This window comes from Dicentrarchus labrax, unplaced genomic scaffold, assembly GCF_905237075.1.
Source record: "Dicentrarchus labrax unplaced genomic scaffold, dlabrax2021, whole genome shotgun sequence".
NCBI classification, from domain to species: Eukaryota; Metazoa; Chordata; class Actinopteri; family Moronidae; genus Dicentrarchus; species Dicentrarchus labrax.
The window spans coordinates 2,159,542-2,186,923 of record NW_026136702.1 but is presented as its reverse complement, the minus strand read 5'-3'; the positions used below and the strand labels follow the sequence as shown (position 1 = coordinate 2,186,923).

General features: G+C 41.6%; 1 protein-coding gene and 1 long non-coding RNA gene across 2 annotated transcripts in view; one reads left to right on the top strand and one right to left on the bottom strand.

The window, feature by feature from the left end:
* The first annotated feature begins 691 nt into the window (after window positions 1-691).
* The window catches only part of ttc7a (tetratricopeptide repeat domain 7A), a 57,145-nt gene continuing 30,454 nt past the window's right edge, over window positions 692-27,382 (top strand). Inside the window, exons 1-12 of the mRNA XM_051427875.1 lie at window positions 692-775; window positions 1,791-1,977; window positions 5,271-5,434; window positions 5,521-5,689; window positions 14,374-14,504; window positions 15,539-15,663; window positions 17,891-17,969; window positions 18,779-18,948; window positions 21,179-21,242; window positions 21,375-21,512; window positions 23,970-24,053; window positions 25,105-25,209. Of these exons, the coding sequence (XP_051283835.1) occupies window positions 719-775; window positions 1,791-1,977; window positions 5,271-5,434; window positions 5,521-5,689; window positions 14,374-14,504; window positions 15,539-15,663; window positions 17,891-17,969; window positions 18,779-18,948; window positions 21,179-21,242; window positions 21,375-21,512; window positions 23,970-24,053; window positions 25,105-25,209 (1,473 nt within the window). The 5' untranslated portion in view covers window positions 692-718. The remainder of the gene's footprint in view (window positions 776-1,790; window positions 1,978-5,270; window positions 5,435-5,520; window positions 5,690-14,373; window positions 14,505-15,538; window positions 15,664-17,890; window positions 17,970-18,778; window positions 18,949-21,178; window positions 21,243-21,374; window positions 21,513-23,969; window positions 24,054-25,104; window positions 25,210-27,382) is intronic.
* LOC127378814 (uncharacterized) lies at window positions 21,498-24,673 on the bottom strand. Its single transcript, XR_007888177.1, has 3 exons — window positions 24,487-24,673; window positions 24,168-24,286; window positions 21,498-21,578 (listed from the first exon to the last, which is right to left on the bottom strand). It is a non-coding gene; the product is annotated as an uncharacterized LOC127378814 (long non-coding RNA).

Sequence of the window (27,382 nt, the reverse complement as noted above, 5' to 3'; positions counted from 1 at the left end):
TATTAGAATCCTTCAGAAATCATATATTTTGTATTATTGTGTGGCTCTGTTTCCTATTTAGACATAAAATACATTTTCTTTAATCAGAAACTCATAACATGTTAGTTAAAATACACATTTTAGTCTTGTCTCTGTTTCCCTGTTACACACATTATCAACAATAAGTTGCATCATACGAGTCTTCTGAAGACCAAAAGTAACTTCTCTCACCACAATGTTTGCATTATTGTGTGACCGGGAATGAAAATCTCAACACGCACACTTGTTACTTAAATTATTCCTCAGATGTTATTATGTTTCTGACTTTTTAGGAACGTTTTAATGCTGTTAGCACTAAAACCATGGCTACACTTAATATACTTTCTAAAAAAAAAACATGCTAAACATTCATTCCTGCTACAAGAAACAAAGCAAATCTCCCATTAACTGGCCTGAGATTGACATTAATTAAACATTTAAACATTGTGTAATTAGACACAGAGCTGTTACAACATGCACATGGCACCGATTTGAGGTGACTTATCTTGACTGAACAAAACACCTTTGAGGTGACTCTTCCTTTACGTCAGCAGGGGGAGGGAGGGGGGGGGGCGTGGAGCAGCCGCTGAGCTGTCAAATCCACACGCACAGGGGAGCACGCGCTGTGTGGTGGAGTTCATTGGGAAGGAGAGGAAGAAGAGGAGGAAGAGGAGGAGGAGGAGGAAGAGTCGATAAGCAAATGTCCAGTTTCCAGAGAGAAAATGACGCTGCTAAAGCTCTGTTCAGGAGGCTGGAGGTTGTTTTTCTGTGATGCAGTAGCTGATAGACTGTCAGTAGTCAGTGACCCCCCCCTCCGTGCTGTGGCTGAGAGGATTCAGGTGCACTTGTTCCCCCCCTCCCTTTAGTGTGAATACCACTGTAGTTCCTCTATTAGTTTGTACAACCTTGTGCTTGATGCAGCGCGAATTCCATGTCACAGCGCAATAGCTGACAGATGTATTATTCTGTAACTGAGCCAGGTGCTGCTGAACCCAGATCAGGGAGCAAGCCAAGCAATTACAAATTGATTTTTTTTTTTTTTTTTTTTTGCAGTGAACTCATTAATGAAATGAACACTATTAAAAGAAGAATCGTTGTTTGCTGCACTGTGTGACAGTGTGTGTCTCAGTGTGTTGCTGCAGGAGAGCCCTGTGCACTGATGCATAAGCCCCTACCTGATCCAGTTAAAGTGTTAACGGGAAAGATTAAGGACGTGTGCTCTTCAGAGGAGGCCGCCCTTCCTTTTGCGGTGCAACAGCTACAGATCAGAGGCCTCTCAAACATGCCACAACTCTCTTCAGGAGAACATAACTCTCATACAGGCAGCAACGCGTTAATGCAAGTGCCAAATAACACGATTAATGTATGACAGTGCAGGGAGGCGTTATAAAGTTACAATGGTTCAAAAACATCCTATAGGATGTTCTTCTTGTCCAATAAAATCCTTTAATATTCGTATTAATCTCTAAAATAAGATTTTTTTCCTCCTTTATAAGAAATAAATGTTTGTTTCTTCAGTTTTTTTATTAAATTAAATTCAGAATATTGCAGGAGTTTCCTTGTTAAATGAAGTAGTTAATGCATACAATGGATTATATTCAAATGAATGAATTAGCTCCAGTAACAACAATAAAATCCTCACAATTAAAACCTGAGATGTGAAATAAAATCTTGTGTTGCTGCCCTCTGGATGTTGTGTTTGCTGGCCCTGTGTAGTAACCCACACCCCACCCCTCCGCACTCAAAGATTACACATTTATTTCTCCTGCCAGTCCGCAGTTACTCCCATCGTGTCCGGGGAGTACAGTCACCACCGGGACAGAGCGGCGATGGCATCCCGGGTTTCCTTCACCCAGATCCGGCTGGAAGCGGAGCTGGAGCGCTACCGGGCCGAGTGCCAGTGGGACAAGATGCCGGCGATCATCGACCAGATGCACGCTGCGCGGTTCCACGAGGACGGTGAGTGGTACCGCACACACACACACACACACACACACACACACACACACACACACACACACACACACCTGGAGGAGCTGAAGTTGAGCTCTATCTTTCTGCACAGCCAGAAACACTCTGTTCTATATTCAGGTTAAATCTGGAAACAGTGAGCTGGTTTTTTTTTTTTTAGGGAAGTTTTTAGGAGTTGTTGTCAGAGTTAAAATGCTTAAATATAAGTTGATTTGTAGTTGGAACTATTTAGATTTACTCTGTTAATTTGTAGATTTTGTTTGTTGAAGTATGATTTTAGGATTTAGTGAGAAACAGTGTTGGTGGAGGATGTTTGTAGTCTGGGTTGAACTGTACACAGGTTGGACTTTGGACTTAACAAGATAGAGTGTACTTAAAGCTGCAGTAGGTAACTTTTATTAAAGTTTATTATTTTTGTGTCATATTTGCTGAAACTTTCACTAAATCCTGATAGTAGGACATAAAAAATCTGCCTCCTCCGGGTCGCTGTAGAGCTCCTTAATGGCTCATAATCCACTGCACCTGAACGACAACCAATCAGAGCCGAGGAAGATACTCTTTCCCAAAGGGTCAAATACCAGAACCATCTTTATTTCTCTATTCTTGCCTCTATTTGGTTGCTTTGGTGGATTCTTGCAGACGCCATCAGGAGCACCAGGAGGAGCCGGAGGAACCAGATTATCCGTCTGTCCGTCTTTTATTAAAAGTTACCTACTGCAGCTTTAAAGGTTTCTTCTGCAGAATTTATTCCCCAAAGCTGACTTTCCCAGTGGGTCGGACCAGGGTTCAGAGAGAGGCTGCCGGATGGCTCCAACAACAACACGTCACTCCCTGGAAGTTTACAGTACACACAATGAAAGAGAGCATGATCAAAAGGTATAGCCTGGCCTCTGCATTGTTAACCCCTCTCATACAGGAGAGCCAACCTAAAGCATCAAGACTTTCCAGTGGAATAACCTTTAAAAATCATTCCACACAGTGCATGCTGGAAGAAATGCAAACACACTTATCATTGTGTGCCTCATAAAGCACCTTTGGTAAGTCGCTAATGCACCTGCGTCCCCCCCCTCTCACCTAAGCAGAGTAAATATGGGTTCAGGTGACTCGACTGCACGTCCGCTGTTATTGTGGCCCGTAAGTGGCTGATAGTGCAGGCCGGCGGTTTCTCCCCGCCCGCACTATGCACTGGAGTGTTAAATCAATGTGGTATTACTGCGTGCATGCCTGGTTCACATTAGCTGATCTGACATTAAGTGCGCATGGAAGGCATGGTGCACCAGGAGAGGCCGAGTTAGAGACAGAGGAGCTTCATAAAGTAATAAGGAATTAAACGTAGTGGTAAAATCCACCCTGCTGTAAAACTGTAAAGATAATTTAAAGATGTGGTGGCAAAATGCACCAGTTCACTGCAGTAACTATTTAGGACACTGAGGTCGTATGTGTGAGTCTTCTGTATTTTTTATGGGATTTGTTTGTTTTTTTGCAACCCTGAGGGAATTTTATTCTACAGTTAAAACACTTTGTGGCTATTTTATAAGCTGGTTGCACTATTCTCAGACTCAGTATATTTAAAGGCACCCTGTGGAGTTTTCTTGTAAACAAAAGTTTAAATTCACTGTTTCTTTTCAAAAATATATAGTATGTTTTTGAAAAGGTCTAACAAACAAATTTAATGCATTTCCTTCCTCATAAAAAGCTGATTTTATTTTATTTTAAAGCTCCAATGTTTACGTCCATGTTCACTACCTAGCAGTCTTCTTTGTGTGTTGACTGCAGATCCAACTTTAAAGGTCCAGTGTGTTACATTTAGGACAATATGAAACATTTAAGAGTTTTTCAGGACGGGGTTGTTGTTTCAGATGCTTTGTGTTGGTACGTTCTTGAAGAAAAGATTGAGCGTAACATATTTTTAGCCACTTGGGGGCAGCAGAAACAAGTCGCTATTTAAGTTGATATGGTTGACATTTTATTTACACAACCAGTAGTGCATTTTTAGCTTTTTTGTTCACCTGAAAGTCCAGTATTCACTCTCCTTTTAGCTCTGTGTTTACTCTCCACCAACTCCTGAGAGAAATATCTGGCTCTTTAGCAGCTAAATGCTCCACTATGTCCACCAGCTAAAGTTATAAAGTTGTTTTTAACTGTTGTTAAGGGTTGATTAAAAATGAGACTGAATACAGTTGTGTTATAATTCACTGTGAGACTGCAGCCCCTTTCATAAATAACCACATACTCGATTGCTAAGCCACCAGAGCACAGACACTGAAAATGTCTCCACAGTGAAGCAGGAAAACAGGAAAACTGCATATTCATAGATTCTGGAGTTTAATTGAGGTAGAGGGAGAAGATTTTAACGTGGAATTTTGACTTTTTCTGCAGAAACATGTCAGCCACACATTATTGCTCCAGGCAGACTATTTGTGTGTATGTTGTAATACATGAGGGGAGCCTTAACGTTTTTTCTAACCACAAAGCTGTTGCTCAAACACACACCTTCAGTGAAACTGATAGCAACAAGTTTCCTGCCTTTCCTCTGCGGAGTTCAAATGTAATTCACGAAAATGAGGAAATTACTAACTGAAGAGGAGGTAGACAAAAGGAGATTAAATTACAATAATGCACCACAGATTGTTTCTGTCTGTCCAACAACACTCTTTTACCTCCCGGCTACTTTATTGCAGCACTGACTGTTTCCAAAGTCTCGGCCACGGCTTTGTGTGAACCCTTTAAACAGCTGTTTGCTACAGTTATGAAGTCCTGCTGTTTATCCCTCACCTTCCCCTCGCTGATAGGTGTAGCCTTGGCCGTGCTGATAAAACTAACTGGCAAATATGTCAAGTGTATCGGGACATAAACACTGCTCACAGAGTTGGCGTCAGAACACACACACACAGAAAGAAAAAGCTAAACAGGAAGGCTTTAATCGAGCGTGTGTGTACATAAAAACTGAGGTTTACTACAGGACACTGAAGGCCCCGTCAGAGCGGAGCTGGTTTACCAAAACTTCAGTATCTTGATTCCGTGGAGGTGGACGTGCAGCGCTTATCATAGTATTACAATGTTAAAGCTATTTAAGGAAATGAGGGAAGTGGAAACTGTAGCTTCTAAATAGACTTCAGGACTTTGGCATATTTGAACTCCTCTCCCTGCGCTGTTGGGAAATGCTGTTTTTAATGGACTGAGGGAGGTTTGCTTTGGCTACAGAAACAAATGACCTGTGACCCTGAGCTCAGACCTACTCCAACAAACTTGTTTTTTTACTTTTTCAATCATCTTTGTAGACGACTACGGGCCGCTGCTGATGGCCGAGGTGCTGCTGGAGGAGTGCCTGCAGGAAAACATGGACCTGTTACGGAGCTCCACGCCTTTGACGGACAAGACCCAGGCCAAACTGTGCCGGGCCAAAAGCCACCTCAACACTATCCTCAGCCGAGGCCGTCTCACAGTGGGTTCATCCTATAGTATCTCTCTAAAGCTTGAAACCATTATGGCACAGAACACAGGAACCACTTATGTCCTCTCGTCCTCCAGCCCAGGTACCTGAACGAGGCTCTGCTGCTGATGGCCAAGGTGCACTATGTGCAGGGTCGCTACCGGGACGCCCAGGGAATGTGTGCTAGGGTGGGACTGGAGGAGCTGACCAAGGATTTCCAGCCGACCTACCACCTCCGCCTCCTGGCTGAGGCGTTTGTCATTAAAGGTACCTGACAACTCTGGAAGTATTAAAGAGGAAATTCCAGGTTTGGAACAACTTGGGTCTTTTTCCATCGTTACAGTCGGGAATAAAAACATTGTTGTCACCAAGTTCATGGCTGAGTTCTGCAAAAATGGGCAGATTCAGGGGCAGATCGAGAGAAATGTGGTGGCCAGGGGAGACTTTAAGAGGTGGCAGAAATAAATAATACATGATACAATCACATATATGAATATTTGCTCAGAAAACCCCAAAATAAAGGCTAAAAAACATAATTGCGGCACATTAGTAAAACATTAAATAGAAATATCTAAAAGGTGGCAAATCAATAAACTGTTTTATTTCCAAACCTTCAGACACTTTTCCAAATACAGATCATTAAATTATATATGTTTTACACCACAGTCTGGGTGAATACTCAATTGTGATTGGCTGCTGAGTGTCCATTAATTCCTGATGTAGAACACCTCCTAAGTAGTTCATCATTCTTAATGAATGCGCTGAAATAAATTAAATGAAAACAAAATGTGTACATCTCATAAATATATCACAACACTGAGTGTCGTCCTTCAGTGGCTCATCCTCTGAACACCACAGGATGGCGACTGTAACATACAAGCCCCCACAGAGCCCCTCTGAACTCACTGATCATCCCACATCCCGTCCTGTATCCAGCTCGCCACTTCAGGCTGCAGCCATCCGTACACATCCCCTAATGACATAGCTGATAGATAGCTGTTGTTATACATACTGTCAGATTATATTTACATATAGCACACAGCTCACGTAGCCCTGGTGTAGCGCCGTGTCTACAACAGACTGACCTCCTGGTCCAGTTAGACAGAGCTAACAAGGATGGCAAATATTAAACGTATCACTTTTCAGATGGCCATAAACATGACTACAAAGCATTGATAATGTCCATATCTGCTCAACGTGTAAATAAACAACTTTTTTCTAACAAGTCAGCCGTACTGAGAGATAATATGTGTTTACAGCGTTCACTGCACCCAAAAACTTCAGTTAATGCAGGTTTAACAAATGATTTCAGCTATTAAACGGATGAGCTGCCACTAACATTTACAGGATATTAAAGGGGTGTTTTCTTCCAGCAGAAATGGAGCTCAGAGGGTTTAGAAGTAATTCAAAAGTGTATCACAGAGTAGCAGACTAACAAACACACCCACATACCAATGCAGGAGAAGGAGAGGAGGCAAAGGGACAAGAAGCAACAGGTTTGAGACATTTTGAGAAATACTGAGCAGAAATACGATCAATCAAAAGTCGGCTTTGCAAATGTTTGTTAGTCCTGATTTGGGTGAGAAAGAATGACAAGTGTCCAACGTGTAACAAAACTATTCAGTCAAATATCATAGTGGGCTTCATTAACCTTTAGTAAGACTTGTGTTGCCTCTCACTGGGATTTCAGACGTTTTGGTCCATTATGGAGCTGCATACTGACTGTAGATCTCCTACCTGTCGGCCTCGCCTACCGAGGACTGGCTCGTTTCCCTGAAAAACACCACAACTAAGATTGAACAGCTCTCTGCATACGTTTCCTCGATGATAACATTCCTAATCCTGTTGCTAGGAGTTATTACAGCCCTAAAATCACAGTGACCTTGTACGGGGTTTTGGAAGTGGAGGGGGAAAAGGAGGCGGTCGGGCCGATGAAATCCAATCTGTGGAAATGAATGTAACGCGGCTGGAAAACATCAGCTTAAATGGAAGGATAGTTATGTCAGTAACCTCGTGGTGTGTTTGTTTGAGTCTTTTAACCTCAGCTTGTGGATGACACTAATGATGTGAAAGCAGAAATGTGAAAATCTGGTCCTTTAGGCCGCGTTTACGCCTGCCATTAACGTGCATCTTGGGTGATCCGATCACAAGTGGACAGCTTTCAGTACGTCAGTCCTCCGCATGCATTTTGAGTGACCACTTGTGATTGGAGCTCACTTCCCCGCACTGTATGCAAATAAACACGTTTCCAGTTGAGAAGACCACATGTGATGTTGTTTTTAACCTCAGTTTGATGAATTTACTGTTTATCAAACAACAAATGAGACCAGAATTAGGCTGGAAACACACAGACGCTGCTGCAGTGTAGTCACTGTTTGTACAAAAACACAACTTTATAATAACTAAATAATAACTTTATTCACTGATTATATGTAGAAAATGTTTTGTTGTTTTTCCTCTGATGTCCTCCGGTTGCCTCAATGCTCATTTTAAAGCCTTGATTTCGGTGTTATGGTCGTTGATATCTCCATTGTTCAGACAATGGTGGCTCGCCGGGTCACACATAATCTCGTGTTCCAGATAAACAATAAAATATGTTTGTGAACAGATTTTAGGAGAGAAATAGTCAACACAGTCACAGAATCTGGATCTTTTTTTCCTTTACATTCATGTGGAGAGTAGAGGACTTTTAAATCGGTGCATAAAATAAAAAAATGTCACACAAAATCAGAGAACGCCCATGAGGTTGTGATTCATGTCCTTGCGCCAATGTGTCCCTTATACTTCCACCCTAATTCAGACCTGAGCTCAACAAACACAACCTTTGTGTTTTCTCTCCTGAAAGACACCTCAACGTCTGAAATGTGATTCTTCAGAGTAAAGAAACAACTTAAAGCCCTTCAGGGAACATATTTTACTGCAATTGGCAGATTTCTGCACAGATGCTGTTTTAAAAATGGTTGTGAGTCATATGTCGAGGATGTGCCGTTACTCACAGTCACACATGCACCCAAGCCGTCTGAGGTCCAGAAATGCCGTTTTGTTGTGGCAGATTATTTTTAGGTACGTTTTCCAGACAGATACAATCGATTTGTCTATTTTAATTACTGAATACCAGCTTTATTAAAGGTCAAAGGTCACATCCACAGATCATTACCCTCTCTTTTGTCCTTAGAGCTCTGGATAATCTTGTTACACTCATCATCATCATCAGGTCATTACACTGTTTCCTGATGATCGGATATGACCTCATGCTCATGACACTGAGAGAATTTTATTATAGATTTTGATTTCCTTTGATTGTTTGGGAAATTATGTTTACAGCGGACTGTTATGACTGACTCTACACGAGAAAACAGATCTACTCCCTTGAGGGTTGCAAAGCTCCTTCCCATGCTCTTTTTTTGTGTGCATATATTGCACAGTGGTGTGGGAATGGAGTCAGATGTGAATATTTGGATGCTGATGTCTCGTCCATTGGCAGCTGTCTGCTTATTTGATTAGACCTGGCGTCTGGCCTGAGGCTGCTGTCCATCACAGGCCTCTTGCGGTCTAGAAATGTTCCTGCTCGCTACGTTTATTTGTACCAATGAGTCCACTAACGGACGTCAGACCTGGCATCTGGACCAGGACTGCCCTGCTCGCTTCTTCCTCTCTGGTCCTAAACTGTAAAAATAAACAACTGAAAATTCTAATACAATACATGGAAATACATGGAAATAATGAAATTACAAGCAGCCTGTTAATTTACATGTTTATTGTAAAATAATATTGTAAATAATCATACAATTACTGTTTTCTTTTGCAAATCTATAACTTTTCTTTATTTATTTAATAGCTTAAACTGTTAAATTGAAGTTTAATACTGTTAATAGATTACAGATATCCTGTATAATTAAGTTTTCACAACAAACATGCTGAATAAATGTTTTTTGTCAGTGGATACGCATTGGTAAACTGTCAAAATACAGTTTTTGTAATGAAAACAGCAATTATTACTGTAACAGATGGTGACTTTTGTTGAATTTTACAGTTCTATAGCTTTAAGATTATAATATTTGTATTATAGCAGTTTTTGCCTTTATTTATAGGTAATTTCACTGTTTTTACTGGTATGAATATCTTTAATTTCAGATTGAAAAGGCCAATCAATTACACAAGATTTTATATAAAATAAAGGCTGCAAGCAGTGATTTGCAGGTCCTCGCAGTCACGCAAATGTCATGAAAAGTACTCGATTATTGCCATATAAGGCTTGTGATTGTGTTCAGGAAGGGACTCTTATCAAACCAATTGTTTATTCTTCTATTATTTTTATTTATTTTTTTTATCTATTTTTAATGGATACTGATAGCTGAAGAGAGAGAGAGAGAGAGAGAGAGAGAGAGAGAGAGAGAGAGAAAGGATGACAGGAAGCCACAGGTCGGATTCGATCGGAGAAGTTTTTTAAACGTGGGAAACCGAAGCTTCTCGGAGAAAACCCTCGGTGAGCACTCTGTACTCCTCACAGCAGAGAGGGTCAAAGGTCGGAACTGAACTCTCACCTTATAACTGTGAGGCCACAGTGTTAAACACTGAGGCACCTGCGTGGTCCTAGGACACCTGATATCCTAGAATTATTTACAGAGACCCAACAATTCCCACCATGAGCAAGCACTTGGCGACAGTGGCAAGGAGAAACTCCCTTTTAAGAGGCAGAAACCTCGGACAGACCCCGGCTCTAGGTGGGTGGCCGTCTGCCTCGACCAGTTGCGTCTATGACATCTGAGGATAGTAGCACGGAGCGGTTTTTTTTTTTCATTAAGGTTTAAAATGTGGGCGAACCGAAGCCTCTCGGAGTAAACCCTATGTCATTTCAGTTACTACGCGTGTATTTTTGTCCGTGTTTGTCCTAACCACCACCTCGAACTCGCCAAAGATTACTGTTTGATTCTAAAACAGGCGGTGAATGGCTTGGCCGCAGTATTTAAGAGATGTTAGAAGAAACCGTTCATGCCGGTCTTGTCATGTGGTGTCACCTGTTTTTTTGGTACTTAGGTTTTTTTTCATTAAGGTTTAAAATGTGGGCGAACCGAAGCCTCTCGGAGTAAACCCTATGTCATTTCAGTTACTACGCGTGTATTTTTGCGTGTGTTTGCCCTAACGCCTTGAAACCGCCAAAGATTAATCTTTGCGTCCAAAGCAGGCGGTGAACGGCTTGGCCACGGTATTTAAGAGACGTGACAAGAGTCTGTTCATGCCAGTCTTCTTTTCTGGCATCACCAGATGCATTTTCACTGTCTCAGTTATGTATCTGTAAACAGATACATTCTGGGTCAGCAGGCTCTTCTGCAAGATCTTTGCACCGCCTGTATTCTTGCACAACTCCTTGTGCACCGCCTTGGCGACCCTTTTTATATCATGGCCGCTCGGCTTGACAGCAACGTCAGCGCCTCCAATCTGCTCCCAAAGCAACGCCGCCAGTGACTCACTGATGCTTTCAATGACCTTACAGGTCAGACTACTGTCCAGATGTTTTCGCCTTTTCATTATCTTTTGGAACACTGCAATGGCCATAATATTGCAGCTCATTAAGTCCCACTGATAGGCTGCTGGTGCTGCGGTCTCACTTACAGCTTCACCAGCCTCATCTCTGATGGGTGACACGATGGACTGAATGGGGATGGAAGGTGGTTCTACTACAACCACCAAAGTGTCACCAGACTTGTCTCGGATTAGTGACTTTACAGACGGAACGGGGGTGGCAAGTGGTTTGGCTTTAACCACCAAAGTGTCCCTAGCTCTGTCTCTAATCTCTGACTGGACGGACTGTATGGGGGTGGAAGGTGGTTCGGGTTCAACCACCAAAGTGTCACTAGCTTCATTTACAATTGGCGACTTCACGGACTGTATGGGGGTGGAAGGTGGTTCGAGTTCAACCACCAAAGTGTCTCTAACTTCATTTACAATTGGCGATTTGACGGACTGTATGGGGGTGGAAGGTGGTTCGGGTTCAACCACCAAAGTGTCACTAGCTTCATTTACAATTGGCGACTTCACGGACTGTATGGGGGTGGAAGGTGGTTCGAGTTCAACCACCAAAGTGTCTCTAACTTCATTTACAATTGGCGATTTGACGGACTGTATAGGGGAGGAAGGTGGTTCGGGTTCAACCACCAAAGTGTCTCTAACTTCATTTACAATTGGCGATTTGACGGACTGTATGGGGGTGGAAGGTGGTTTGAGTTCAACCACCAAAGTGTCTCTAACTTCATTTAGAATTGGCGATTTGACGGACTGTATGGGGGTGGAAGGTGGTTCGGATTGAACCACCAAAGTGTCCCTAGCTTCATTTACAATCTGCGACTTGACGGACTGTATGGGGGTGGAATGTGGTTTGGGTTCAACCACCAAAGTGTCACCAGCCTCAGCACTTACAGCGACCTCCAGAGCAATAGAAGCTGAACCTGACACAGGTGTCACGCAGCCACTTTGTACAACTGAGGTCTGTGTGAGCGATCGCTGGCTGACCAGTCCCCTGATTTGCTTCACAGCCACACTTGCGTGGTCCCCCCTCTTTTTGTGGAGCTTTAGCTGCCGGTTGAGCCAGTTGCGTATCTGCCTCATAAAAGTGTTGACCTCGCCCTGTATTTCAAAACGGAAGTCAACGGAAGGGTCCTGCTGGAGGTGCTGTGAGACAATATCACCAAGTTCAATTGCAGCCATGTTGTGTTGTCCGCTGGATATTACCTCTGCGATTCTCTCATAAGTGGGTTCGTCGTCCGTGTCATTATTTATGTCCTCTTCGTTTAATGAGATGATGGTTTTCACCACCAGATCGGCCTCTTCCATTAACTGGCTCAGAGACGTCTCTTCCTCTGAGACGCAATTATATTTACGCCTCAGTTGTCTCACAAGGACAAGTAGTGAGCCCTTGGCAAATCTTACCGCAAAGAAATACTTAAGTTTATCTCCCACCGTTTTCCAGTAGGGTAACTTTTCATATTCAGCCACTGATTCCGGCACTGATTCCGGCAGTGAAGTGTCTTCAATTATTTGTTTGACTATAGAAGAAGCCATCTCGTTTGTGTCCTGGGAGGAACCGGACTCAAACACTTCGCATTCTTCATCGGAAATCTTAGCGTTATAACTAATCGGGGTAATGCATTTTGCCTGTTGTTGCAGTATAGCTTTCACGGCTTCTGTCGTTTCGATGACAAAGCTCGTCTGAGGCAGAATGTCCGTCTCATCCACAAAAGAAAGTACGGGGGTAAACTCCCCGCTTCCAAGGGGCGTGGTGCCCTCCTCACCTGTGCAGTTTTTTAACATCCTCACAACATGTCGGACCATGGTCTTCAGTCTGTGCGTGAATGAACGTGAGACGAGAGGACTTTTCCCTTTATTGCTGCCTCCAATACTTCCAGAGGCATCGGAGAGCTCATTTAGTCTCTCGGTGATCTCTCTAACCACAGCGCTGGTAACCTTCTCCACGCTTCGGCAACTGATGTCTGTGATCCTGGTTGCCTCAGAGAAAGCCAGGGATATTTTGTCTCCCAGACAGCTGCGGACATCATCTTCAGAAATGCTGTCCTTCTGTGATCTGGCAGACCCAGAAGAGCTTTTAGATGATGTGGGAGTGAGCCTCCCCTTCAGTTGCCTCCAATTAAACACCTCAGTAACATGTATGAATAGCATATTTACAATATCCACACACAATTCGGTGATTACATCCTCTGCGGTGCTGTCTAGAGACCCGCCTTGCAGCTGCGACAACTGTATGGTTGTCAGCTTGTTCAGGCTCTGTTGGATAAGTACGCGAAGACTCTCATATGTAGATTGATCCATGTCTGTTAGTATCCTTGGATCCGAAGTCCTTAAGAATCTGTGCTTGTTGTGGTTGTGTCCTTGTGGAAGTGTCCTGAAGAATGTGAACTGAACCAGGTTGATTGGGATCCTATATCCATAGTTTCAGACAGAATGTTCGCCTTTGTATCAAAGCAACATTCTATTGGCTTTGATCTTGACATCAATCAATGACATCACAACATTCCGATGACATCACAGCAAAAGATTAAAGAAATTTAAAAAAAAACACTTCATTGCAAAATTGAAACAATTTAAAAATAAACAAGTCATCTTTGCCAATAATTGATTGTTTTAGTCTTATAAAAAACACTATTTGAAATTCTGATTAATAATTGTTTTGGCTCAACAAAAAAAAACTGTTATAATAAAAATAATGAAAATAATGTTTGCAGCTTAAAAGGTTTTTTCTAAATCAGTAAATAAATAATAATAAATTATATAATTTATTATGCATTTAATTAAGTGGTAGTAGGTCCACATCACTTTTTAGAGTGGATGTTTTTGCAATGCAGTCTGCAAAGTTGGCATGTTAGCATGTGGTTAAAAATTAATATTAACTTTCCACACTACGAACATGACGACAATTACCCAAAAATAAAACCCAATAAACCCATTGAATTGTACACGTACTGTAATTTGAATTTGTACAGAGCAAAAACGAGTGCAGAGATAGCTGTAGACCTGTTCTGATAATGAAAAACAGAATCTGTTGAAGTTTGAATTAATACATTCTGCGTATCCATTACTTTGATTTTAGAAAACTCGTTGGCAGGGAGTAATAAGTGACGTAGATGGCTGTTTAAGAAACCCTTTGAGATGAAGACATTTCTCATTTATTTGAATATGTAACACTTTTATCCTTTACCTAACAGCTACCGAAATATGACCTTCCTCTCATTTATTTTGATATTTTCAGATAAGACAATTACACAACAAAACACATTCTACTTTAAACTGATTATAAACTGACAATTACAATTTTTATATTATAGTAAATTATACCGTAATGACTCTCTGTATCTCAAGCGTTGACCACATTAACCCCCTGCTAGGTATCACCTGCTAACGCCAGTCATAATTCATCAGGTCTCTCCTTTGTGTTTCAGGTCTGTCTCTGGACCACCAGATAGTCTCTGCGGTGTCTCGTGTCCGTCTGTCTGAGAGGGAGGAGGAGAGTCTGTCCTGTTTCCTCAGGGCCTGTGACGCCGCTCTGTCCTACCTGCAGGAGCTCGATAAGGTTTGTAGAGTGCGCATGTAAATATAAATGTGTCTGTGTTCATCAGTTTCTTTCCTGCTTGTGTGTCTGCGTTTACAATTGATCCTTTGTCCATTTTATTCTGATCATTTCTGTTGACTCGTGTCCAGCAGTGTTTATTTCAGTGTATTTTTATTCAGGTCTTTCCATTATATGCTACTTCATACTTAATATATAACACAGCTATAGTTGGTGGTTACTTTTCTCATTAAGATTTTACATACAAACATATGGTCAGCGTAGCAGTTCATTTGTGTTTACTATTTAATTTTCCTTTTTACCATTCATTTTAGTTCGATATAAACTTTAAGATCTGAACACAAGTTACATTCATTGAGCCTTCACTCTGTTAAACAGCCTCGTTCTGCATTGGAAAAGATAGAACAACCAAAGAGTTAATAGAAAAAACTGTGAAATTGTCACAAAGAAAGAAGCCTATTATATTATTTTATTAAGTATGTATGAAAGAGAATGTATAAAAAGCTTCTAAATAGCAGGAAAACTTGTCTCTGATGCAACATTCACAGGAAATAATTCATCCAAATCACTGTTTGTGTTCATTGTACAGTTTGTTTCTGTACTGTTATGGTTATACATTGAATATAATGTGAAATATCTATAAAATATGTCAGAGTCAGGGGTCATCAGTTTACTCAGTGATAGAAAAGGGGTCCCTTAGGGAAGCAGGTTGGGAATCACCTGTCCAGTAATATAGTAATGGGGTCATTCTGCATATTTCTGCATTGTTAGTGCCTCTTTACTTACTTAAATAAGGTTTTGAATGCAGGACTTTTACTTGCAATTGAGTATTTCTACAGTGTGGTATTACTACTTTTTAGTAAAGAATATACTCTACTGTTCCACTCTGTACTGCTTTGGTTCACTGTGACATCCTGGTTTTATCTGTGTTCATTCACTCTGACCCTCTGATACTGGAGCAATAGTCAGAAGATTAAAAGACACAAACAGGAAGTCTAAAGGTTTAAACATAGTGAATATAAACTGTGTATTTTCAGACAGTAACAACACCTCACACCAAGACAGCCAAAGCAAATCTGCTTCCTCCACCCGTGGACATCGAGCTGGGCTACTTCCTCCAGGCTGCGTTACAGAGTGGTTACCTTTGTCTGCTGCAGAGGGGGTGAGTCCACCAACCCCACATACCCAGACACTGTCTGCCTCCCCCTGTGTTCTGTCTGTAAACCTTCTGCCTGTTCTTGCTTTTCCTGCTTTTTTTATAAATAATTTTGACCTTCAAGAGTTAAAACAAAAATACATACATTATTTGCTTCGATACCAGGTGGGAAGTTACAAATACTTTGTTTCAGTTCCTACATTTTTACACAAATATATGTACTTTCTACTACACAACAGGCTTGTTATTTTACTTTTACAGTTACAACTTTTACAGTTGCTCCCCAAAAGATAACCAGTTACAACATTAATTTTGTTGTCACCTCCTACTGTCCAACAGTCAAATCACATAAAAAAATCAACATCATCATCAAGAAAAGGCACATAACGCCAATAAAAGACAGAAAACTGTATATACACGTAAGGCAATAACAAATATGTGCACAAATGTAAAAACAGAGACAGAACAAGACTTGTAAGAACAATATAAATAAAATATTAAGTAACTGAAACCCAGAGGAAACATGTACATCTTCAGTTTTGTCTTAAAATAGGCGATCGAGCAGCGTTTAATGAAAGAGGAAGTTTATTCCAAAGTTTTGGAGCTGCCACCGCAAAGTCACAATGTTCCTTACCCACCAACCTCGACTGTGGGACTTTTAAAAACAGCTGCTCTGAGGAAATGAATGATGACCGTGGATTTATTTTTGTAATTGTGGAGGAAACTAGTTTGGAAGATGGAAATATTCACATTACTTGGATTTTAATTGTTGTCAGTCTGAATTTTGGGGAGAAAGAGACACAGTTACCAGTTTTGTGGGGAGTAGCAGAACATTAGGTGATGTGATAATAAAATAATGTTGACAGAATGCATCTCTTCAATGTAATTTTCATTATACAGTTGTTTGTTGGTAATTTATCTAGCTGTGTTTACATTACGTCACTGCTTATGCAATATGTTTATTCATCCCTTGTCTGTTATGGAGGCAACCTTGGGCTTTTTCACCCAGTGCTGTGTCAGAAAGAAGAAAATAAGTAAATCATGAAAAGGCTTTTGAGCACCACTTGACCTCCGTGCAGCAGGCATGCATTTTAACCTGTGACCAGCAGGTGTCAGTGTTACTCTTAAACTCAGTGTTGGTCTGTCACACTCTTTCCTTACTGCCAGCTAAAGGTAATGCAGTCTAATGCAACAGTCCTGCAGTAAATGCTGCTTGGGACAAATGCCACACACCACAGCATTTATAGCCTAAGCTAATTATGTAATGCCCGTCCCAATATTTTACTTTATTTTAAAATACATCAACCTCAACAAATACATGAGAGACAGCATAAAACAAGCAGAACAATAAGTACGTACATTAAAAAACAAGGAACTCAAGGAAACCTACAGGACACAATGTAATTAAAGCTCCATAAAACAGGACGCATCAGTTCATTCATGACTACAGGACTGATCCCTCTTCAGGAACTGTTGAAAATAATCTCAGTCAGGATCCAGTTTGAGTTCTGTAGGTAAAGAATTCAACATTTTAATCCCCCGAACAGAAACAAAAAAGGCTGTTTGCACCTTATAATTCCCTCTGGATGCTACCGAGCCTGCAGGTCACTGAGCACCTGGGGAGGCTGGTTATGTAGACATTTGTAGGTGTTTTTAAAATGAGCAAATTTAATAGAACAATCAAAACTCAACATATTTAATTTCTTAAGAACGTGGCAGTGACGTCATCTCATCAGCTTCCTGTCCAAAGTCTCGATTGCTTGATTGTATATCATCATAAAGTTACTGTAGACCGAAAGGTTGCACAATAACTTATCAAAAAAGTGAAATATTATGAAGCTATTATCGTTATAGTCTCTAATAAGTCTGAATAAGTCTTTAACCTAACATATAATGTTTTTGTTGCGACTGCTTTAGAGAGCTGTGTGGTTGTTTTTGGAGGTTTGTGGTGCTGTTGCTACCATCACTGATGTACACGGGGTGGACTAAATATTAGAAACACTAACAACCGGGTGTGTTGCTGCGGTCGTTGTAGGAACTCTGCGTACACGGCGAGCTGTGATCCTGGGTGTGTGAAGCAGTCAGAACATCGCTGCCGCTGTTCACTAAGGGCTCTTATCGTTCTGTACAGACTGTCAGCTTCTTTTTTCTTCTTATTTCTTTTTTCTATGTTGCACCTTCATCACCTTTACATCACACTGATGTATACGCCTACTGTGTGTATGTGTGTTAGTCATCTCGCGCAGGGTGCTCACCAACTGCGTAGGGTGCTCCGGGTGGTGGAGTCACGAGGGTCTCAGAGCTTCAGGAAGGTGAGGTGGCACACGCACACACACACACACACACACACACACACACACACACACACACACACACACACACACACACACACACACACACACACTATATAACCCAATTAGTTAGTTTAACTCAAACAGAGCTACTTAAACCGTTTAATTTTATTAACTCAAACAATTAAAACATGAAAAAATATGTGATTTAAATAATTATTCAACTCAATTATTCATTGTTAAATAAATAACATTCAGTTAATTAAAGTTAAACTCAACAGAATTTATCTGAATAAAGTTACCTGATTACATCTTCTTTATACAAATGTTACCACTTACTAAGATTACCAGTCAAAACTGCTGACGTACAATAAAAACTATTTACTGTTAATTATGAATTGTTGCTGCTGTAATTAAGTTGTTAATAATTGTCTGCTTGTTTTATTTATGTGACTAACATCAAATCTTTACACTTTGGGGGATAATTACGAATTATTTGGATTCGTACTCGAGCTTATGATCATTAATATACTGAAATTAAATCCTAAACTATAGAACATTATAATTATATAAACTCAACTTAAAGAAAATAAGTCAATGGAACAAACTGGAATTATATCAAATACTTAAAATTGTGCAAAAACTTAAGTTGGATATTACTCCAACTATTTATTTTTGAGTTTCATTCATTTTTTATAAGATTACGTTATGTTACATTTTTCTTTTTTCAGTGTAGTTTGCATCCCTGGATACCAAACATTCATTATTCTGTATTAGTGTATTCAAGTGTAGTAACACTTTACAGTAATACATCGGGCTTTCCCTCGTAGTCTGCAGCGAGGAAGCTAGCAGAGGTGCTGCTGAGCTCTGTGAGTGACGACAGCTACTGGCCCCCGCTGGGCCCCCCACCCTCAGCATGGCTCCACAGAGAGGGAGCCGCCGCCTCCAAAGACGCCATCTACCCCACAGTTAAACCGCCGCAACGTTACAGCACTGACTGGTTTGTACTGTTTGATTTATTTCTCTGTCAATACATCTTAATCTCTCTTAATTCTCTTATCCGTTCGACCCACCTGTCAGTGTACTGAGTGCAACCAAGTTCAATATTTAAGAAGGGTGATGCCTCCTGTGATTGTTTTTTGGTACTCCATTGTGTCAACTCACCACTGTGCCCACAGCAGTTATCTCCAGCTGTCAAGTTCTTCTATCAAAGTTGCACTTTCAGCCCATGTCGTATCTGTTTTGGCTGAAATACTATCCTACTAACAACAACTGCAGCAGCTGTTCTCTTTGTCCAAATGTTTTTGTGCTGAGTGTTCATCAGGGAGGGACCTCTCTGCAAATTGAAAGGACTTTCACATGCAAAGTCAGGTAACAGACCCTCCTGGAGGCTGCTCATAGGCTACCAGGTTCACAGTGGGTCAGTCAGGGTGAGGAATCCCACAGCACACCCAGACTGTTTCACATACCTCTCCTCCTCTCCTAGAGCTGAAACAGTAAAACAAATAGGGCAATAAATTAGATTTTTCAATCGTAGCCTGACAGAGGAACGATTATGTTGCCTCCTAATTAATGAACTGTCATTACAGTTCATATTTAGGTTATTTCAACAAACTGACAGAGTACTTAAAGTACAGAAAAAAACACACATATAAGGAAAAGAAAAATATATATTTGGGTTGGACGGACCTGTTAGCATTATGTGTCTAAAGTAGAACTTTGAACTAAGACACAACACTGTAACAAGGCAATAGTGGTTTGAGATTTAAAGACTCAACAAGCTTGTAAAGGAGCATGTACACTCAGCCAACACACCTGTATAAATAAAGGTTAAATGATAAGTGTAACCTGACTATAAATAATAAAACACTCACTTAATATTGTTCCAGTTTCTCACATTTTTTTCCTTCTACACTTAGTGATATGGTCGGCTGAACTGGAAAGACATAAATCTCAAAGCTAAAACCAATTACCTTAATTACCCTTTAATCACCTGTGCGGGGCCGAGAACGTGTGCACGCAGCTGCGTTTTAAACCCCTGTGAGTTCTGGACCAGCTGAACCCTTTTTAAACCGTAGCTAATCATAGATAATATTATATAACATAACAAAACAGCACAACATTGTATGACATAACATAATGTGACTTATCATAATGTTAATAATGATAATTTAACATGACATGACAACACATACCATGAAGATAGCATAACAGGAAATAATGTAACATAATAGAATAACATAGCATAAAATAACATGAAAACATGACATGACATAACAAAAATTATGATAAATGATAAAATAATATGATGACACAACATAATATGACATAACATAACAAGACATAACAGTATAAAATAACACATATCTCCATGTAACATGACACAAAAACATGACATACCATGACAGCATAACACGAAATAATGTGACATGACATAACATGATATAACAAAACAAGGTAGCATAACTCGACAATGACAATATAATAAGACATGACATGACAATAACATTAAATACATTAACATTCACAAGGGATCAAAATGCACTGCACTGACATAACAAACTGGTGATCTGCATCTGCAGAACTAAACTATAACAATATTGTGCTGCCTCGTTTCTGCGTTTCCTTCTTTGCAGGGATCCTGCGCTCGCTGCTGAGGCCCTGTGAGCCATACTTAGTCACCGCCACATGACTAATCCTGCCCACACTATCATAAGAGAAGATCTAAATCCATGTCTGAGATTAGAAGGAGAGTAGGAACAGGAGACTTCACCCTGAGGAATAGCTGCACTTCAGTATTGTTCATGGCTTTTGTCATCGGTTACCTCTTTGTGAAAAGGCCACGATGGTGTCTGGTAAATGTGTCCTTTAATAGCACACAGAGCCGACCAGAGCGGGAAGAAAAGCGAAGAAAGTGATGAATGAGAGGGATGGGAGAGGTGGAGGTGGAAGAAATGAAGGAGCCAGTGTGTGTGTGTGTGTGTGTGTTTGTGTGTGTGACATCTGAGATAGTGCTGTGTAGTGATACGCCCAGGTTGGTCCGCGTTGTGTTACAGAACCACAATTGAGACAGAAACTGGACACTCGCAGCAATCTGGAAATCTACCTCTGGACAAGCTGTGTGTGTGTGTGTGTGTGTGTGTGTAGGTGTGTGTGTGTGTGTGTGTGTGTGTGTAAAGGGATAGACTTCCTGTTATTGGTGCTATTTCCTGTTTTCTGTGTCCTGGCAGTTGCTTCTGTCCTCAGGACGTGGTGGAGGAGGCTGTCTTGCTGCTGCTCATCACAGAAACAATGGTGAGACCCACACACACATAAACAGCCTTTTCTGCTTTCAAAACACACACAAGAGAGAACATCAGCATCCCCACCTTCCCCGTTCTCCGTCCTCCCTCCTCTTCCTCACTCGCCATCTCTGTGTCCCTCCAGGCCAGCGGCGAGGCGGTGATCAGTCGTCTGCCGGACCAGGCCGAGGCTCGTCAGGCCAGCCTGCAGGACGCCACCTCCGTCTACGACCTGCTCACCATCGGCATGGCCAGGAGGGGGCAGTATGCAATGCTTTCTGAGGTGCACACACACACACAGACACACACACACATAAAGAGAGACACACACTCTCTCTGTGCTGGAGGTCTGAAGGGAGGAAAGCAAAAGAGTGAGAGATGAGATGTGTTAGCGAGAGCTTTGCCTTTGCCAAACTTTTTAATGAATGTCCTTATCACTTAGAGCGAAGGGATTATGTGTCTTTTTCTCTCACTGTCTCTCAGTCTTTACCTCAGCCCCCCCCCCCATCTGCCTCTTCCTCCCTCTTTTTCTGTTCAGTATCTTGCTCAAAAATACCTCCTCCGGTTTCTGACTTTTTTTTTACAAGCTCCGTCACCCTTCCCACCTTAATGTGACCTCTACCCAGATGAGGGAAGTTGGGGAGGCGGAGGTTAGAGGGGGTCATCTCAAATTAGGTTTGTCCACCTGTCTGGCTGATTCATAGATAGCATCAGTCATCTTCTAAAGGAGGACCACACACACACACACAGTCGTACACACTGAGGTGGTTCCACCTGCACAGTCGGATCAGTTTGCTGATATATGAGACCAGTATGGACCATTTATTAAAAATTAGATGTCAGCCAGTCAGTGCCATCAATCTCTGGTGTGATGAATAAGATTCACTTTGATTGATTGCAGACTTGCTGAAGCATTAATCAATCCAAGCAGTGTCTGAGGCAAGTTCTGATACTCATATCCAATTTCAGTTGATTGATTTACAAGTGTGTATTATTATTATTATGATTTTAAGTCATTTGCTTTATGTATGAGAAAAAAAACAGTTAAATAATAAATAAAAAAGATAAAACGGTCAAATGTTTGCAGGATAAAATAAGCTAATAGCAACGAGGAGAGAAGTATTCAGATCCTGTAGTCAAGTGAAAGCAGTAATACCAAAGTATGAAGAAGTCCTGCAGTCTAAATGTATTCAAGAAAATTCTACTTTCAGAGTCATGTATTATTATATATGTTAAATTATTGTATTAATATTACTGGTGCATTAATGTGTAAGTAGCTGGTCCAGACAATTTTAGCTGGTTGTCAGTCAGTCGGTCCACTTTGGTCCAGACTGTATCTGAGACGGATGTATTGCAATGAAATTTGGTAAAGAAACTCCCTCAAGACTTTGGCGATCTCTTGACTTTGCTGTTGAGTGAAATTATTGACAGTTATTGAATTAATTGCCATTAAGTTTGGTTCAGACATTCATGTTTCCCACCGACTGAGTTGTACAGACTTTTGGCGCTGCCCTAAATTCCCATCTAACACCATCATCGGGTCAAAACATTCCCAACATTCCCATCAGCCTCAGCTTTACTTTGTGTTTAGCACTTAAATTTAAACCACCGCTTCATATACAAGTATGATGTTGATAATGGGAATATTTTTAGAATATTGCTCTTGATAATACCAGTAGAGACCCCCAAACAAGTTTGAGACCCCTATTTTAAGGCAATATTATATAAGAATTGGTGTTTAGTGCGATTTGGCGCCCCGAGTTTGTGTGCAATTCATTTCTACATCATTGTCGTAGATATGGAGAGCTGTACACATTGCTTCTAATTATATTACTTATGATCAAAAACTAGTGAGTCAACAACTTTTGCTAAGTGTCGTGAAAGCAATGTGCACTAGAGATTTCCTAAAAAAGTAAATGTTTCTCCCTTTGAGATGTAGTGGAGTAGAAGTATGTTCCACTAAGTATTGGTATTTTCCTGCCTCCCAATTGGTCAGAACCCCAGTTGTAACTCTGCACATTAACCCCATAAGCAGAGGTTAAATTGGGATTGGGTATGTGTGGGGCCCTGATTTAGCCGGGTTAACAAGGGTCAGAACCATTACGAATACGCAGCAGCAGCAGCGACAGTAGCAGTTTCATAATAGCAAATTTTACAAGTATAACTGTATTTTTAATTAAAACTGGGCTTAGTTCATTCAGAAATACCCTATATTCAGTAATACAATTAGTCCACACTCTCTCGGTTCATTAGATCCCACATTGGTGGATGTGTTGAGCTCCTCGCTGCAGGATTTCTTTGTCTGCATGTGTAATGGTCAGCGGCCTTTCTAGTACGTGCACATTATATCATCAGAATATGAGGCAGAGCTTTGTCTTGGTTTAGCTCACTTCTGCGTGAGTGACAACATCTGACTGAGCGGCGCTCCACGCCACCCTCTGCTCGTCCACACACACATCAATCACATTATTATGTTCTGAAACAGCGCTGAGTGGGTGGTGAGTGGTGACTGACAGTCATTTCAAGCTACAAAAATGCAGCCAACAAGAGTGGCCATTCAGTATAGTGACTATAAACGAGAAAGAAATGAGTGAATAAATATAAAGTTCCTAAACCTTCTTTCCCTGACTTGGTCTTCTAATGGTTTTCATTACACATCTGTGGGTGTACCAGCCCCCTGCCTCTACCTGTACCTGCACATCCCACTTATATAAACTCTAAAACAAATGTCTCCTCGCAGTGTCTGGAGCGAGCCATGAAGTTCTCATTCAATGAGTTCCACCTCTGGCACCAGCTGGGCCTGTCACTCATGGCGGCCGGGAAGGTGAGCTCATTTCTCCTTATATACCAGCAACAGCCCCTCACACACACACACACACACACACACACACACACACACCACGCCACACCCAAAGGAGACATCCGTCTTCTGCCATACCTCCGTCCTGTACACTGCGGCGCTCCTGACTCACGCTTGTGTTCAGGCGTGCAACAGATTCAGCGCTCAGTGTCCAGTCTGGAGTCTGGAGGAGCAGGTGGGCGGTGTTTTTACTCGATCTGGACAAGTCAGATATTGCCAAGTAAATTAATTGCACAAATATTAGACTAAAAGAGCATTCAAATACCTTATAGGTCTAAAGCAGATCTTTCAAGGTAACCCCCACCCCCACCTGCTACACCATTAATTACTGGAAAATACTATTTTGCTGCTAAACACAGTTAATTATTGTTGTAATGCATAAAAACACTGGACCTACTTCAAATGGGAAGGAGCTGGAATAGCTTAAAATCCTCTCTCTCCCTCTCTGCCTGTCTCTCCCTGTGCCCCAGTGTGTGTGTGTGTGTGTGTGTGTGTGTGTGTGTGTGTGTGTGTGTGTGTGTGTGTGTGTGTGTGTGTGTGAGTGCGGCCATGTGTGTGACAGAAAAATTGATCTGGGTTGCAGGATGAAGTGACACTGCAGATCAATGGAGAGCTCTAGAAATAGGCTGCTCCCTAGAAGGAGAAGGGGGCCGCCTCAGTGTCGTCAGATCCGCTTCTATTTAGGGCCAGCCGTGTGTGTGTGTGTGTGAGTGTGTGTGTGTGTGTGTGTGTGTGTGTGTGTGTGTGTGTGTGTGTGTGTGCGCGCGTGTGAGCGTGCACGTGGTCCATTAATGATTGGCCTACATGTATTAAGTGACTGTGTGTCTAAATGGGTCTATTAGAGCTGTGTAAGGACAGTTGATGTGTGTTTGATACACTCGTTTAAAGGCGATCCATGTCATCTGTGGCTGCACGATAACTGGCTGCTCATGAATCACAATTTGTCAGTGACATGTGTGTATCTGTGTGTGTGTGTGCGTGTGTGTGTGTGTGTGTGTTTCTGTGTGTGTTGCAGGGAGTTGGTGCCGTGTCTGTATTTAAAGAGTGTGCCAGGATGAGACCAGAAGACCCCTCATTGCCCCTATTGGCTGCTAAAGTCTGCATTGGTCAACTGCACTGGGTGAATACACACAAAACATCCATATACACTGGTATAAAGAAGAATTACACACCACACACACACACACACACACACACACACACAAACACATGCAGTTATACTTATGACCTAAAGAATAATTTTTTATGCTACTTGTGCTCTTGCTGTGATGTTTTTGCTCTACATTTCCCAGAATTACTTGTTGCTGTGATAAACATTTATATGGATGAGTTTCTGTAGGTGGAGCTGTTTTCCATGTCTGTTCAGCCATGCATGGTTGCACTGCTGCACTTCCTAACTCCTGCATTTAGAGCGTACATACAGGGTAGCAGATGTTTACTTCTGCATAAAGGAAAGAAAATATTTATTGCTGCAACAGAAAATGTGTTTTTTCTTGTGGACACTCTTCGTCCCTCAAATCAAGTTGTGCTGTACAAAGTGCACGGCACACAAATAGCAAACAAAGGACGATGAAAGAAATGATGTCCATAGAAAGGAATCCCCAGGTTGTTCTAGTGCTCCTAATAGCTTTAGCAAGAATCCACCAGGGCCCGAATGAAAACAACCAATCAGAGTGGAGAAAGATGGGTGATTGTTGAGTCTCATACAGACGCTTTGGGACCATTTTTAATGCTTTTAGCACATCATATTTTCTTAAACACGTAAAGAAGCCATTTAGAAGAGATATACATTTGATAAATCACAACTTTATCATCAGTATAACACATTTTAAGTACTTTATAAATGAGACTAAATGAAAGCATTTAGTTTAACAGGCTTGTTTTTCCCTCACAGTAGCGATAGTTTGGAGACCCCATCTCCTTCTTACAGAACTCACTTTATAAACAAAACAACTTAAGTGCCTTTAGCAGGAGTTAAGGATCTCATATTTCCAACATCACAAAAATAATGTACATTTTTGTGACCCAAATTAAATCTCCTGGGTTGTGACCCAGTCTCTGGGAATTAATGCTCTAAAAAGACCCCTGTTGGTTCCCAGACCCCAGTTTGCAAACCACTGACTTAAAGTACCCATCCAGTCAGTGTCAGCAGAGTCTGGACTTGTCACAAAGCCAAACTGTAATGAATTAAAGGCTCAAATTTCACAGGTTTACAAACCATCTCCATCTGTAACTAATGAATCTGTATGTGAACGCGGAGCTCGTACAGTCAGCGTTGTACAGTCAGCGTTGCCCCCTCAGCCTCAGCAAACACTCGCAAGCTGAAAGGTGAAGTTGCGTCACGGTTCTGCACTACAGGCACGGCGGCTTTGTCGACTGTTTAGTGAGTGTACATAGAAAGTCAGAACACAGCCGCACCGTGTCGCTGATGTTTCGGGATTGACACCGGGGGTCACTCAGGCATCACAGTTGAAGCTCGGCCAGCTTGGATAGTCCTGCTGTTCATGATCTGGACAGGAGGGAGAAAGTCACATCAACAGTGGTATTTAGGGTGGAGGGAGAGAGAGCGAGAGAATGAGCAAGGGTGAGTTAGAGAGAGAGAGAGAGAGAGAGAGAGAGAGAGAGAGAGAGAGAAAGGGGTCAGAGATTAGAAAAGAGGAGCTAACAGAGGCGAATGGAGAGAGCACATCTGTCAGTGGCTGGAGATCATGGAAGGCCGAAGACACTAAGGAGCTTACAGCCTTAATCACAATGGGACACTATGGCCATAGTGCAGTGGGGCATTACATAAATGGGCCACCATTATCCACCATCAGCCCCACTGGACAGTCTGGGCTATTATCTAGCTGGCAGCATGTTGTTTTTTGCTCATAGTGTGGGCCCACAGACCAGACCAAACTTCATAATACATGTTCAGGTTTTTATAACGCTCCTTTTATACATGTGCACGTATGGGACAGTGAAGCATCTTAGGGCTCATGACACCCTCTCTCCAAACGACGTCACCACAAAAAACGGCAAAGCAAAGCTGCTTTTATAAATTCCTGAAGAGCAGTTTTTTAAGAAACAAGGTTTTCGCCCGACAGCAGCGACATGTTCTTCTTTCACACCCATTCAAGGCAGGAAAAAAAGAAAAACGTAATCCTCCTAAGATGAGCATGGACGGGGCTGTGTGTCTAAATGACTGGCTATTGTGTGCAGGCTTTGAACTCGCAAGGACCGGATTCAAAGACACAGAGAGAGGGAGAGCAGAGGAAGAGGATGAAGGGAGGAAGAAGAGGAGGAGGAGGAGG